The 14,951-nt window shown below is 43.8% G+C and overlaps 1 protein-coding gene across 3 annotated transcripts in view; it reads right to left on the minus strand.

Annotated features, from left to right (window-relative positions):
• hadhab (hydroxyacyl-CoA dehydrogenase trifunctional multienzyme complex subunit alpha b) overlaps window positions 1–14,951 on the minus strand; it is a 91,603-nt gene that overhangs the window by 36,238 nt on the left and 40,414 nt on the right. For all 3 annotated transcript variants that reach the window (XM_072498989.1, XM_072498990.1, XM_072498991.1), the window contains exons 7-14: window positions 14,186–14,288; window positions 13,412–13,534; window positions 12,032–12,150; window positions 11,878–11,934; window positions 11,085–11,194; window positions 8,697–8,831; window positions 1,780–1,951; window positions 670–756 (exon numbers count right to left, since the gene is read on the minus strand). In XM_072498989.1, the coding sequence (XP_072355090.1) occupies window positions 670–756; window positions 1,780–1,951; window positions 8,697–8,831; window positions 11,085–11,194; window positions 11,878–11,934; window positions 12,032–12,150; window positions 13,412–13,534; window positions 14,186–14,288 (906 nt within the window). The remainder of the gene's footprint in view (window positions 1–669; window positions 757–1,779; window positions 1,952–8,696; window positions 8,832–11,084; window positions 11,195–11,877; window positions 11,935–12,031; window positions 12,151–13,411; window positions 13,535–14,185; window positions 14,289–14,951) is intronic.

Consider the following 14,951-nt stretch of genomic DNA (forward strand, 5'->3'; position numbering starts at 1 on the left):
ATGCAATAATCTGAAGTCATATGGACTCAAAATGTTACCTTTGTTTCTCTCTCCATAGATGAAGCCAGACCAGAGTTTTTCCAGCAACGTTTTTATTTTAGATTTCCAGCGTCCTCAGTGTTTTGCTTTTAATTTATTACATTGCTAGTTTAAAGATTTCTAAATTCCAATTTATGTGAATGAGAAACCCATAATTTCCAAATTCACGGTTATATTCTGCATTTTGATGTTGTATTGAACTTTTAATGTGTATTGTTGATGGTTGGTAGGTTATGTTGTTAAAGATATACAGGGCATTGTTTGATTAAGGATGGAGAACATGTAAAGAAAGTTGTGCTGGAGTGCATCAGCAGCCCTGGAAACAACATTTTAATTTAAATAGACACGTTTTCTTCAATGTTTTATCATTTGTTACAATGTTCCATTAAGAGGCTGTCCCTTGTGAATTTGGTTACTGTTGGGCTTAAAGTAGTATATATAGAGATTGAGCTAGAACTCTGGGGATCTAGCTTGGAGGCAGAGATCTGTAATGCTGCATCCTGTGAATAAATCCACTAACAAGGAAAAGACGAGTGTCTTGCTTCATACTTCAATGTGGCTTAGATCCATTAAAAGTCTATGTTTGTTCACTAATATTTGGAGCAAGTACCACAAATATTCACAACTTACCTTTTCTGGTCTCTTACTGACAGACGCAATTTCAGAAATTGGAAGAGCTGAAGTGTTACTAGCGAATATACAATGAGGAGCTACAACCTGTCAGAGAAAAGAGAATGACAGTTCTGCATTTTAAAAACTTAGCCATGAATAATCTATGAAACTTGTATACAAAAAGCAAAATATGATAAATTAATCTGAAATCGATTAAGTGTTTATAGGCAAACATGTTGAGAGTATTAAGGAACTTTACAGAGAAGGTCAGTGTTCTACAGATGAGGAAGATGCAATGTAGAGGGCAGTGTAAAATAGGTTTTCTGTGTGAAAGTTGACTTGTCAACATAAACAGCAATAAAGTTATATTAACTGCTGGAATGGGGATTGAACCCCTTGTGAGAGTCACACACCCATGTAACAAAAAAGGAGGGATTTTAACTATCAGGTGGAACTCAGAGGAGAGGTGCCAAACTTAGTTGGCATGGGAAACCCAGTCAATTTTATAAGGTATAGAGAAGCAGCTGGCTGGGTACTGTCCCACAAAGATCAAATGGTACAGAGGCTGCCAGCAGACGCTCCGGTTAATCAGAAAATGGGATTAGGGAGGGCTTTGCAAATGTGATTGTGAAGGAAGCAGGGAGCCCAGGTCAAGAGGAGACTATACTTGCCTCCTGTGGCCTGCAGAAGCATTTCTATTCCTCCTGCCATGGCAAATACATTTTCTACTGATTCGTAAGCCTCTGCTTCTGCTATGGCAGGTTTTATTGGTTGGAGCATACACAATGGATGTTAAAATTGCCTCTGTGTTTTCTGCACAATGGATCCCCAATTTTCATATTTATTATGCCACCTAGTAGCATTAACCCGAGTCAGAGGGACAGCTCAGCTGCCCAGTTTTAAAGCAGCTGCAGAGGCAGTGTCTAAGCAGCAAAAAAGTACCATGTAGCTTTAACTCCCATTTGGCCAGGTTTTTGTTAAGCAGGGAGGATTAAAAGTCAGCTGCATTGGTCAAAAGTTCCAATGTCAGACTCCAAATCTAGAAAAGTCTTACTTAACTACAATACACAATTGTTGAGCAATACACAAGATTTGATTTAATAGGCTTGGATTTAAAAAATAACTTACAGCTTCGACTTCCTTCAGCACACTGTGTTTGATTTTTATATCTTCAAAAACTGCTTCAATTACCATATCTGCCTTTTCAAATCCTTTGTAGTCTAACTGACCAATCAGGTTCGACTGGAGTCTATCACGTTCAAATGATGTTAAATTCCTCCTTTTTACCTTATCATTCAGTCTGTCAGGATTCCAAAGAGACATTAACCCATCAATACATACTACATTAAGCACTCCTGCACCGATAAATGAATGAACATTCTTGTATTTTTCGAAACCTTAAAATATTAGAACAGAAAATAGGTGCTGGAGTAGGCCATTTGGCCCTTCGAGCTTGCAGCATCATTCAATGCGATCATGGCTGATCATGCAAATTCAGTATCCCACTCCCGCTTTCTCTCCAAACGCCTTTATCCCTTTAGCCGCAAGGGTCACATCCAGCTCCCTCTTCAATATATCCAATGAACTGGCCCCAACAGCTTTCTGTGGTAGAGAATTCCATAAGTTCACAATTTTCCAAGAGAAGTTATTCCTCATCTCAGTCCTGAATGGATTACCCCTTATTCTTAGGCTGCGACCCTTAGTTCTGGACGTCCCCAACATCGGGAACATTCTTCCCGCCCATAGCCTGTCCAGTCCCATCAGGATTTTATTGTTTCGAGGGTTCCGGGTGCGGCGATGACCAGCTAAGTCGCACGTTTCGGCAGCTCCCGGTGGAACGGACTTTTGGGCTCTTGATAGGAGCCCCAACGGCAATTTTAACGGCTAAAAACACCGTGCGGTAAACCAGAAGGGTGTTCCCCCTGGACACGGATGGAAAAAGGAGAGGAAAGTGGCCGGATTGCAGCGGATCCTTTGGAACAACGGCAAGGAAGGCAAGCAGAAACCAAGATGGCGTCGGAAGGTGGTAGTTTCATATGGGGCCCTGAACAACAAGAGTTCTTGAAACGCTGCGTGGAGGAGATAAAAAAGGAAATGAAGAAAGAGTTGTTGGCCCCGATATTACAGGCGATTGAAGGGCTGAAAGAGGAACAAAAGACCCAGGAGCAGGAGCTTCGGGTCGTGAAGGCGAAAGCAGCAGAGAATGAGAACGATATACAGGGCCTGGTGGTGAAGTCGGAGATACAGGAGGCACACCAGAAACGATCTGTGGAGAGGTTGGAGGCACTGGAAAACAACGCAAGGAGGAACAACTTGAGGATTCTTGGCCTTCCTGAAGGTGTGGAGGGGGCGGACGTCGGGGCATATGTGAGCACGATGCTGCACTCGTTAATGGGAGCGGAGGCCCCGACGGGTCCGTTGGAGGTGGAGGGAGCATACCGAGTTATGGTGCGAGGATCGAGAGTAGGAGAAACTCCCAGAGCCATAGTGGTGAGATTCCTCCGTTTTAAGGATAGAGAAATGGTCCTTAGATGGGCGAAGAAAACTCGGTGTAGTAAATGGGAGAACGCGGTGATCCGCGTTTATCAAGATTGGAGTGCGGAGGTGGCGAGAAGGAGGGCGAGCTTTAATCGGGCCAAAGCGGTACTTCACAAAAAGAAGATAAAATTTGGAATGCAACCGGCAAGACTGTGGGTCACATATCAAGGGAGGCACCACTACTTTGAGACGGCGGATGAAGCGTGGACTTTTATTGTAGAAGAAAAATTGGAATGATTGGATTATGAAAATGAACGTTTGGACAAAGTGGTGGGGCGAATGGGGGGGGGGGGGGCGAAGAGGGGTTTTATGTTTTAATCCTGCGGTATGGTAACTTTTCTTTCTCCCACAGGTGGTGATGGGGGGAGGTGGGGAGGGAGAGATGGGGCGTTGGCCATGGGAGGCGGGGCCGAGGGAGAGGCGCGGGCTTGGTTCCCGCGCTATGATAATTATGGCGGGAATAGAGAAGCAGGAAGGAGGGGGCGTCGCACGGTGCGAGCCGCGATCACGGGGGGAAGCCGAGGTCAGCCAGAGTTTGCTGACTTCTGGGAGCAACATGGGGGGAGTAATTACGCTAGCGGGGGGTCTAGCGGGGGGGGGGGGGGGGGGGGGAGGGGGGAATTACTGGGTTGCTGCTGCTGGGGAAAGGGGGGAGTGGGTACGGGAAAGGATGGGCGGGGGGGCACCGTCTGGGAGAGATACAGCTGCGTGGGAACTGGGTGAGAAGCTGGAAAAAGATGATGGCTAACCGGCAAGGGGGGGGGGGGGTGGGAAGCCCCCCAACTCGGCTGATCACGTGGAACATGAGGGGGCTTAACGGGCCGATAAAGAGGGCATGAGTACTCGCACACCTTAAGAAACTTAAAGCAGATGTGGTTATGTTACAGGAAACGCACCTGAAACTGATAGACCAGGTTAGGTTGCGCAAAGGATGGGTGGGGCAGGTGTTCCATTCGGGGCTGGATGCGAAAAACAGGGGGGTGGCTATATTAGTGGGGAAGCGGGTAATGTTCGAGGCAAAGACTATAGTGGCGGATAACGGGGGCAGATACGTGATGGTGAGTGGCAAATTACAGGGAGAGATGGTGGTTTTGGTAAACGTGTATGCCCCGAACTGGGACGATGCCAACTTTATGAGGCGAATGCTAGGACGCATCCCAGACCTAGAGACCGGAAAGCTGATAATGGGGGGAGACTTTAACACGGTGTTGGAACCAAGGCTGGATAGGTCGAAGTCCAGGACTGGTAGGAGGCCGGCAGCAGCCAAGGTGCTTAAGGATTTTATGGAGCAGATGGGAGGGGTGGACCCGTGGAGATTCAGTAGACCTAGGAGTAAGGAGTTCTCGTTTTTCTCCTATGTCCATAAAGTCTATTCGCGCATAGACTTTTTTGTGTTGGGTAGGGCATTGATCCCGAGGGTGAGGGGAACGGAATATACGGCTATAGCCATTTTGGATCATGCCCCACACTGGGTAGACTTGGAGATAGGGGAGGAAACAAGAGGGCGCCCACCCTGGAGAATGGACATGGGACTAATGGCGGATGAGGGGGTGTGCCTAAGGGTGAGGGGATGCATTGAAAAGTACTTGGAACTCAATGACAATGGGGAGGTTCAGGTGGGAGTGGTCTGGGAGGCGTTGAAGGCGGTGGTTAGGGGGGAGCTGATATCAATATGGACACATAAAGGGAAGCAGGAGAGTAAGGAACGGGAGCGTTTGCTGCAAGAACTTTTGAGGGTGGACAGACAATATGCGGAAGCACCGGAGGAGGGACTGTACAGGGAAAGGCAAAGGCTGCATGTGGAATTTGACTTGCTGACTACAGGCACTGCAGAGGCACAATGGAGGAAGGCGCAGGGTGTACAGTATGAATATGGAGAGAAGGCGAGCAGATTGCTGGCACACCAATTGAGGAAAAGGGGAGCAGCGAGGGAAATAGGGGGGGTGAGGGACGAGGAAGGAGAGACGGAGCGGGGAGCGGAGAGAGTGAATGAAGTGTTCAAGACATTTTATAAAAAATTGTATGAAGCTCAACCCCCGGATGGGAGGGAGAGAATGATGGACTTTTTGGATCGGCTGGAAATTCCCAAGGTGGAAGAGCAGGAAAGGGTGGGACTGGGAGCACAGATCACGGTAGAAGAAGTGGTGAAAGGAATTAGGAACATGCAGACGGGAAAGGCCCCGGGACCGGACGGATTCCCAGTTGAATTTTACAGAAAATATTTGGACTTGCTCGCCCCGCTACTGACGAGGACCTTTAACGAGGCAAAGGAAAGGGGACAACTGCCCCCGACTATGTCAGAAGCAACAATATCGCTTCTCTTAAAGAAGGAAAAGGATCCGCTACAATGTGGGTCCTACAGACCAATTTCCCTCCTCAATGTGGATGCCAAGGTCCTGGCCAAGGTAATGGCAATGAGAATAGAGGAATGTGTCCCGGGGGTGGTTTATGAGGACCAAACTGGGTTTGTGAAGGGGAGACAGCTGAACACGAATATACGGAGGCTGTTAGGGGTAATGATGATGGCCCCACCAGAGGGTGAAACGGAGATAGTAGTGGCGATGGATGCCGAGAAAGCATTTGATAGAGTGGAATGGGATTATCTGTGGGAGGTGTTGAGGAGATTTGGGTTTGGAGAGGGGTATGTTAGATGGGTGCAGCTGTTGTATAGGGCCCCAGTGGCGAGTGTGGTCACGAATGGACGGGGATCGGCATATTTTCGGCTCCATAGAGGGACAAGGCAGGGATGTCCTCTGTCCCCATTACTGTTTGCACTGGCGATTGAGCCCCTGGCGATAGCGCTGAGAGGTTCCAAGAGATGGAGGGGAATACTTAGGGGAGGAGAAGAACACCGGGTATCTTTATATGCGGATGATCTGCTACTATATATGGCGGATCCAGCGGAGGGGATGCCAGAAATAATGCGGATACTTGGGGAGTTTGGGGATTTTTCAGGGTATAAATTGAACATGGGGAAGAGTGAGCTGTTTGTGGTGCATCCAGGGGAGCAGAGTAGAGAAATAGAAGACCTACCGTTGAGGAAGGTAACAAGAGACTTTCGTTACCTGGGGATCCAGATAGCTAAGAATTGGGGCACATTGCACAGGCTAAATTTGACGCGGTTGGTGGAACAGATGGAGGAAGATTTCAAGAGATGGGATATGGTAGCATTGTCAATGGCAGGGAGGGTGCAGGCGGTTAAGATGGTGGTCCTCCCGAGATTCCTCTTTGTGTTTCACTGCCTCCCGGTGGTGATCACGAAGGCTTTTTTCAAAAGGATAGAAAAGAGTATCATGGGTTTTGTTTGGGCCGGGAAGAATCCGAGAGTGAGGAAGGGATTCTTACAGCGTAGTAGGGATAGGGGGGGGCTGGCACTACCGAGCCTAAGTGAGTATTATTGGGCCGCTAATATTTCAATGGTGAGTAAGTGGATGGGAGAGGAGGAAGGAGCGGCGTGGAAGAGATTAGAGAGGGCGTCCTGTAGGGGGACCAGCCTGCAGGCTATGGTGACAGCCCCATTGCCGTTCTCACCAAGGAACTATACCACGAGTCCGGTGGTGGTAGCTACACTGAAGATTTGGGGACAGTGGAGACGACATAGGGGAAAGACCGGAGCATTGGGGGGGGTCCCCGATAAGAAACAACCATAGGTTTGCCCCGGGGGGAATGGATGGGGGATATGGAATGTGGCAAAGAGCAGGTATAACGCAATTGAAAGATCTATTTGTGGATGGGAAGTTCGCGAGTCTGGGAGCGCTGACCGAGAAATATGGGTTGCCCCAAGGGAATGCATTCAGGTACATGCAATTGAGGGCTTTTGCGAGGCAACAGGTGAGGGAATTCCCGCAGCTCCCGACACAAGAGCTGCAGGACAGAGTCATCTCAAAGAAATGGGTGGGGGACGGTAAGGTGTCGGATATATATAGGGAAATGAGGGATTAAGGGGAGACTATGGTGGACGAACTAAAAGGGAAATGGGAAGAAGAGCTAGGGGAGGAGATCGAGGAGGGGCTGTGGGCAGATGCCCTAAACAGGGTAAACTCGTCGTCCTCGTGCGCCAGGCTAAGCCTGATTCAGTTTAAGGTATTACACAGGGCACATATGACTGGAACACGGCTCAGTAAATTTTTTGGGGTGGAGGATAGGTGTGCGAGGTGCTCGAGAAGCCCAGCGAATCATACCCATATGTTTTGGTCATGCCCGGCACTACAGGGGTTTTGGATGGGGGTGACAAAGGTGCTTTCGAAAGTAGTAGGAGTCCGGGTCGAACCAAGCTGGGGGTTGGCTATATTTGGGGTTGCACAAGAGCCAGGAGTGCAGGAGGCGAGAGAGGCCGATGTTTTGGCCTTTGCGTCCCTAGTAGCCCGGCGCAGGATATTGCTAATGTGGAAAGAAGCCAAGCCCCCGGGGGTGGAGACCTGGATAAATGATATGGCGGGGTTCATAAAGTTAGAGCGGATTAAGTTCGTCCTAAGGGGGTCGGCTCAAGGGTTTACCAGGCGGTGGCAACCGTTCGTCGAATATCTTGCGGAAAGATAGATGGGGGAAAAAAGAAGGCAGCAGCAGCAGCCCAGGACTTGGGGGGGGGGGGGGGGGGGGCCTGAGACAAGGCAGTTGCCAATTAGGGCTAGTTTTTATTTTTGTTATTTAATATTTATTTATTTGTTGTTGTTTTTTTGTTCTTGTTTAAATAAAAAAGGTCATTATTATCTGTATTGTTACAATGTTGTGTAAAGGATGCACAATGTACTGTGTTGGCTGACCAAAAATTTTCAAGAAAATATTATTTAAAAAAAAAGGATTTTATTGTTTCTATGAGATCCCTTCTCATTCTTCTAATCTCCAGTGAGTACAAGCCCAGTCGATCCAGTCTTTCTTCATATATCAGTCCTGCCATCCTGGGAATTAATCTGTGAATCTTCGCTGGACACCCACAAGAGCAAGAATGCCCTTCCTCAAACTAGGAGACCAAAACTGCATACAATGCTCAAGGTGTGGCCTCCCCAAGGCTCTGTATAATTGCAGCATGACATCCCTACTCCAATACCCAAATCCTCCCACCATGAAAGCCAGCATGCCATTAGCTTTCCTCACCACCTGCTGTACCTGCATGCTAACTTTCTGTGACTGTTCCACCATGACACCCAGGTCTCGTTGCACTTCCCGCTTTCCTAAACTACCACCATTCAGATAATAATCTGCCTTCCTGTTTTTGCCACCAAAGTGGATAACCTCACATTTATTACCCACATTATCTTGCATTTGCCAAGTATTTGCCCATTCAGTCAGCCTGTTCAAGTCACCCTGCAGCCTCTTTGCATCCTTTCTATTGCCATTCTATATAATTTAACAAATGAATGATACAAAATTATAAAATAACCGTTTTGTAGATTAAACAAGCACAAGATTGCGCAAATCATCTAACAATGTCTTTTGAATTCCAATACAGAAATGGTACATCAGTAAAAACACTAAATAAAGGATGTCATACACAATGGTTTACATACCCTTTATAGACTTGTTGTTGACCTCTTTCAAGGCCTTCCAATGTAGTATCTTTTAAGACTGTTAGAATACCTTTGTCTATCGAGACCTGTGCAATACCAGCTCCCATTAGACCAGCACCCAAAATAGCTATGTTCCTGAAGAAAATAATCAGTTGCAATACATCAATTCATGCACTAATAACACAAGATATTAAAATTATAAATAAAAATAATACGGTATTTCTCCATCTTTTCGGCATTGAAAAAGATATGGAATGGAGTGAGGTTGTAGTATTTCTATGATAGATTACAATTAAACTCACCAGAAGTTAGGATTCATCCATTCCAGTGTAGGCAAATTTTGGTGCCATGTTAAGTTTCAATTACTTTGCAACAGCCTCTCTGGTAGCGCAAAATATGTGGAACATATAATTCTTTTAATTGTTGGAAATTTAAAAAACTTTATCCTTATTTTTTTTTCTTCTCTCTCTGGGTCCCATCTTTCTTTTCATCTCTATTTTGCTTTCTTCACGTGATTTGACATGGAATTAAATATCCTTAACTGACGCGTCTTGATTCAAATTCTGCATGGCTCAGTAATGATTTTCCAATCTGATGATTGGAAAAGGAGATACATGATTGCACGCCATGCTCTCTCAGGTTCAAGATTTCCTATGGAAGATTTTGTATTGAAATATATTTCTAATTGTAGCAGATCCAGTGTAAGAGGTCAGAGAAAGTATATGGCCAAGTGTACAAAATGCACTGAATAGCTGTTCATAGAATCATAGAATTTACAGTGCAGAAGGAGGCCATTCGGCCCATCGAGTCTGCACCGGCTCTTGGAAAGAGCACCCTACCCAAGGTCCACACCTCCACCCTATCCCCATACCCCAGTAACCCCACCCAACACTATGGGCAATTTTGGACACTAAGGGCAATTTAGCATTGCCAATCCACCTAACCCGCACATCTTTGGACTGTGGGAGGAAACCGGAGCACCCGGAGGAAACCCACGCACACACGGGGAGGATGTGCAGACTCCGCACAGACAGTGACCCAAGCCGGAATCGAACTTGGTTGATGCTCATTTGTAACAGAATCTGGGCGGAAGGCACTTCAGAGATCAAAGGCGTAACTAAAAACTATTGAAAAGCATAGGATAAACAAAACGCTGCCACTCATGCTCAGAATCCACAGTGGCACAGTGGTTAACACTGATGCCTCACAGCTCCAGGGTCTCAGGTTCAATTCCAGCCTTGGGTGACTGACTGTGTGGAGTTTGCATGTTCTCCCCCTGTCTCCAGTTTTTTCCCACAGTCCAAAGATGTGCAGGTTAGGTGGATTGGCCACAGTAAATTGCCTTAGTGTCCCAAAGGTTAGGTAGAGTTACTGGCTTATGGGGATAGGGTGGAGGTGTGGGCTTAATTAGATGCTCTTTCCAGGGGCCGGTGCAGACTCTACGGGACGAATGGCCTCCTCCTGCACTGTAAATTCTGTGGAAATTGATCATGGTCGCTAATTGTTAATGTCGCAAGAGCACGAAGTACAAATAGAAAAATCTGACTATGCAATATAAGAATTTCCAAGAATGGTGCATTACATGCCAAGGAGCTCGGAGAATGGTGACTTATCAAAATTTTGGACAATTCTGTGACATGAATTAAAATATCAAAAAAGCACACACCGTGAATTAAAAAAATTAATCCCCACTGCTTCCACTGTTCAACTCTGATCAAGCACACAAACTATGATGTTTCCAGTACAGATTAATGACAGCTGTGTCAATGGAGGAGAGGGAGTGGAATCCTCTAGTATAAATGGAGGTTTTATGTTCAGAATTTTCCAAAAGTTTAAAGAATCAAAATATATTTTTCAGACAAATACAACTGCATTCAGGCCTTAATTGCCACAGAAGCTGGCAAGACTGAAACTAAATCATAGTCGGAGCAGGGTGTGGAAAGGAGGGATAGTGTTATTGTATTTTTGTTTAAATCCACTTAAAAGGTTGTTTGCAGAAAAAAAGAAATTATAAAAAATTAAAGAAACTAAGGTTTACTCCTGGTTAAGCAAATAGAAGATAATCGGAACACCAGGTAGCTGATTATTCCTATACAGAGCAGTGTAGCTTGACATTACTCTGATCAAGCCAACAACCCTATTTTTAAGAGAAACACTTTCCTGTAACAGTTTTTCAAAAAGCTACATTTCCAGACCATAATCGAACTTTCAACTGAAGGCAATTATCTTTTAAAATTAAAAACCCATGGTCTCAGGTGAAAGCAACAGTAGTTTCAACTGTGATATTGCATGACAAAGATCACACAGGAAAAGGAATCCTTTGACCATTCTTGGCCAGGTTTGGAAAGAGAACACCGGAAATTCATTTTATTGAAGAAATGTACGTACTCAGTTTCCTTCTGTGGTTTTCCAAACTTGTTCTTCTTGCATGCTACTTGACCATGATAAAGTCCAGTCAGGGCTTTTGATTCATTTGTCATCGCCAGTTCTCCAAATTTCTATTCAAGAAATGAAAGAGATTTCCCAGGGTCCAGAACAGAATGACTTAACGGTATTATCAAGAATGTCTGTTGCAGGTTGTTAACAACGTCAGCAACACGTATGAAAAAGGCATTATTAGTTGAGAGAATGAAATAGGACTATGAAGATAGCTATTAAGTTTGCGTAATATTGTAACTGTTTTGTTAGAAGCAAGTTGCATGTCACCCATTATAAGGTTTAGTTCCTTTGTAACGCATTTGGTGCAGTGACTAAGTTAAATCTAGATATTGTGTTATGTTAGGAAACAATTTACAAATTGAGTCATAAATTTGAATTGGGAATAAAACTTTAAAAACTTGTATTCGCTTGAAAAATGCACTACTGCATTGATGCAAAATGTGTAACATTGCTACAAGGTAAAATGTGAGTGAGAATGACAATTGGAGGCATGGCGTCAGATGCAATTAGAGGGAGAACCTTTGTAAAATGTTACAAATGTTGAACGCCAGGTTTTGGTTAATCTACAGAGATATGACATTGAGTAACTTTCTTTTTACGCGCCTTCAAGTTTTTTTTTAAAAACACTTCTCTCATTTCCAATACATCTCACAGCTACTTTCTAGGCATAATTTGATTCTAATCGCATTAACTTTCCCCCAGAATCTCATGATTTTTTTAATGTGTAATGTGTGTACCTTACCTGTGATTCAATCAGATAACCAGCATCTGATCCCTGCTCTAATCCAGTTTTCACAACCTTAAATGAAGCAATAAATTAAATCACTAATTTGAATTACACACTGTTTTACTCAACTCAGCATAATTAACCTCTGTAAATACAGTTTCAAACATACCTCAATGATTTTCAGTGGGGCAGGATAGAGTCCTTTGGTTTGTGCCATCACCTTTTTTCCTACTGTTTTATATACTTGCTCCCTGACTAAAGGGAATTTAAAAGCCCACGACTGTACCCCTGAAATAAGAATTAAAGTTTAGAAAATAAAAAAATTCTCTTCTCCAATTCGGTATACAAACATTAATGACATTGTGTAATTTGCATTTGTTCAATGCTTTAGAACGAATGGACCAAGCAGCCAACTCCAATGAGCATGCCACTGTATAACTTAGGCTCAAGGTGCAGTTCAATGATCATCAACAGTTTGCTTCTCCACAAACTCCCAATCAGGGTCACCCAACACACTTATCAGGAGCCTGCTGGACTATCCCTGGCAAAACTACGCCACTTCCATTACTGTTCTGCCTCTTTGGGGTGGCAGAGGAGCCGGGAGTGCAGGAGGCGAAAGAGGCCAGTATTCTGGCCTTTGCGTCCCTGGTAGCCCGTTATGGTGTTTCGAATGGCTCATCTAAATGTTCTGAGGGGTGTCCCCCCCATTCAGACAGCGAGTTTCAGATTCCGACAACCCTCTGGGTGAAAAAGTTGTTCTTCCAAACCGCTCTAAATCTATGCGCCCTGATTATTAATTCCTCTCCTAAGAGGAAATGTTTATTTGGATACACCCTCTCTACGCCCCTCATAATTTTGTATTACGGATCTCTTTGCCTGCCATATTATCACCATTTCCTCTCTTCACGAGGAGGGGAATTTCCATTTTTCCGGGTGTTTATCTTTCCCCTATGGTTTTATAATGTTTTTCCACCTTCTGCTGGGGATCACACAGCTCAAAATGAGTGGGTAATGCAGCATCGAAACTTACAACACGGAAGGAGATAATTCAATTCATGGTGCCCATGCCAGCTGACAAGTAGCCATCCAGCCTGATCCCCTATTCCAACTCTTCATCCGTAGGGCAATGCATTTCAAGTGCTTATCCAAAAGGTTTTCTGCTTTTACAACCCTTTCAGGTAGGGCAGCCCAGTTTTCATTAGCAAGTTCAGTGAACAGAAAGGACTCTACGCAAGTAGTGGGTAGGGATTTTGAACTCGTTAAAATCAGGCCTACAATATCTTGACACTGAAATCTTGAAGGCTCCATTTTATATGCCAGAAAACCTTTATAGGAGAGTTTTAAAGCACCAGAGAACAGTTAGAAATCAGTATAAACAAAATAACTTTTCAAAAATTCATTTGCTGGATGTGGGTTTCGCTGGCTCGGTAAGCATTTATATCACCCATCCCTAATTTCCCTTGAGATGGGGGCGCTCAGCTGCCTTCTTGAACTACTGCACACATGTTTTAATTCTGTTTTCAGAATTTTTTCAGTTTTAAGTACTTACTGTTAACAAGATTTTTCTTCCTTTTAAGGGAAATCTGCTTATTTGCTATTCCCCTGGCACAATCAATTGCCACTTCTTCCAAGTATTCCATTGTTCTCTCTTCTGGATTCTTGAGGCCAGGTCCTATAAAAAAATACAAAATAATGCACATCTATCCAATTCAGGAAATGATTCAATCTATAGGAAACCACCACAAGTTAAATTCACTCTAAAACACAAATATCCCTTTTGCCAAAACATTTTGATAGCATCCTTGAATTTTGAAATTTGGTTAAACATCCTTCCAATTTCATGAGTTCAGAAAATGTCCAGAAAAACTGGTAAACTTCATGAATTGTCACAAAGATAATATTTTGGGTTCAATTATATTTGTTTTTAAAAACACCATCAAATATTTCCAATATCCATTGTGATCAAAGTCAATTTTAAGTTGGTTTGGTTTTCTCATTAACAGTGACCACACTGGATTTCAAAACATTATTTTTAGACCTAAAGCATTTCAAGGATCTTTTCAAACACCATTATGCAATATGTAATCACAATTAAAAATGCAATGTGGATTATTGTACTAAATCTAGAAGAAAAGCGTCAGTAAACACTATGCATCAACTAATTTTACATTGATAATATCTACAATATGCAAGTGCTCTGTTTACTTTTACATATAGCCAAACTTGGTTCAGGGCAAGCAAAATAATTAATGAGCATGTTAATACATTTGCTCTTGCTAAATAGAAATAACTATTGCTTGGATATTTTTGAATAGAAGCTTACCAAGGGGAGAAACTAGGATGTCAACTAAACCCATCTTCTTGGCTTTATCTGCACGAATGTTTCTCCCAGTCAACATCATATCAAAAGCATTAGGAAGACCAACCTGATAATAAATCAGTTCAAGAAATGAGGACTTTGAGTTACACCAAGTATTGGGTCATTGTCTATGTCAATGTTCTATATAAGCACTCTTCCACCCTACAGCATATAATCCTAACAGTATATCCTTCTATTCCTTTCTCCTTCATGTGTTTTTCTAGCTTTTCTTTAAATGCAGCCATACTATGCATCACAACTAATCCTTTTGTCATGAGCTCCACACTATTACCACTCTTTGGGTAAGAAATCATCTATCAGAGACTGTCTAACACATGACCTCAGTTTCCCTTTCACTATCTTAAAGGCCTCTCAGGTCACCCTTAACCTTTGTCTTTCCAGAGAAAAGAGCCTCAGCCTGTTCAGCCTTTTCTGAAAAGTATACCTGCACAGTTCCAGTTATCATCCATGTGAATCTTTTTTGCACCTTCTACAACATCTATCCTTTTTATAATGAGAATTGTGATTGGACTACATCTAGTCCAATTTTTCCTGTTTTTCAATTCTATATTTCTAGAAATAAACCTGGTGCTTGGTTTGCTTTTTCCCCATGGGCTTATTAATCTGCATCATCACTTAGTGATTTTTGTATTTGTGCACCTAGATTCTCTTGCTCCTCTACCACATTATCCAGCAGTATGAGACCTCCTTATTCTTGTTATGAAAATGC

Source organism: Scyliorhinus torazame, chromosome 4, assembly GCF_047496885.1.
Source record: "Scyliorhinus torazame isolate Kashiwa2021f chromosome 4, sScyTor2.1, whole genome shotgun sequence".
NCBI classification, from domain to species: Eukaryota; Metazoa; Chordata; class Chondrichthyes; order Carcharhiniformes; family Scyliorhinidae; genus Scyliorhinus; species Scyliorhinus torazame.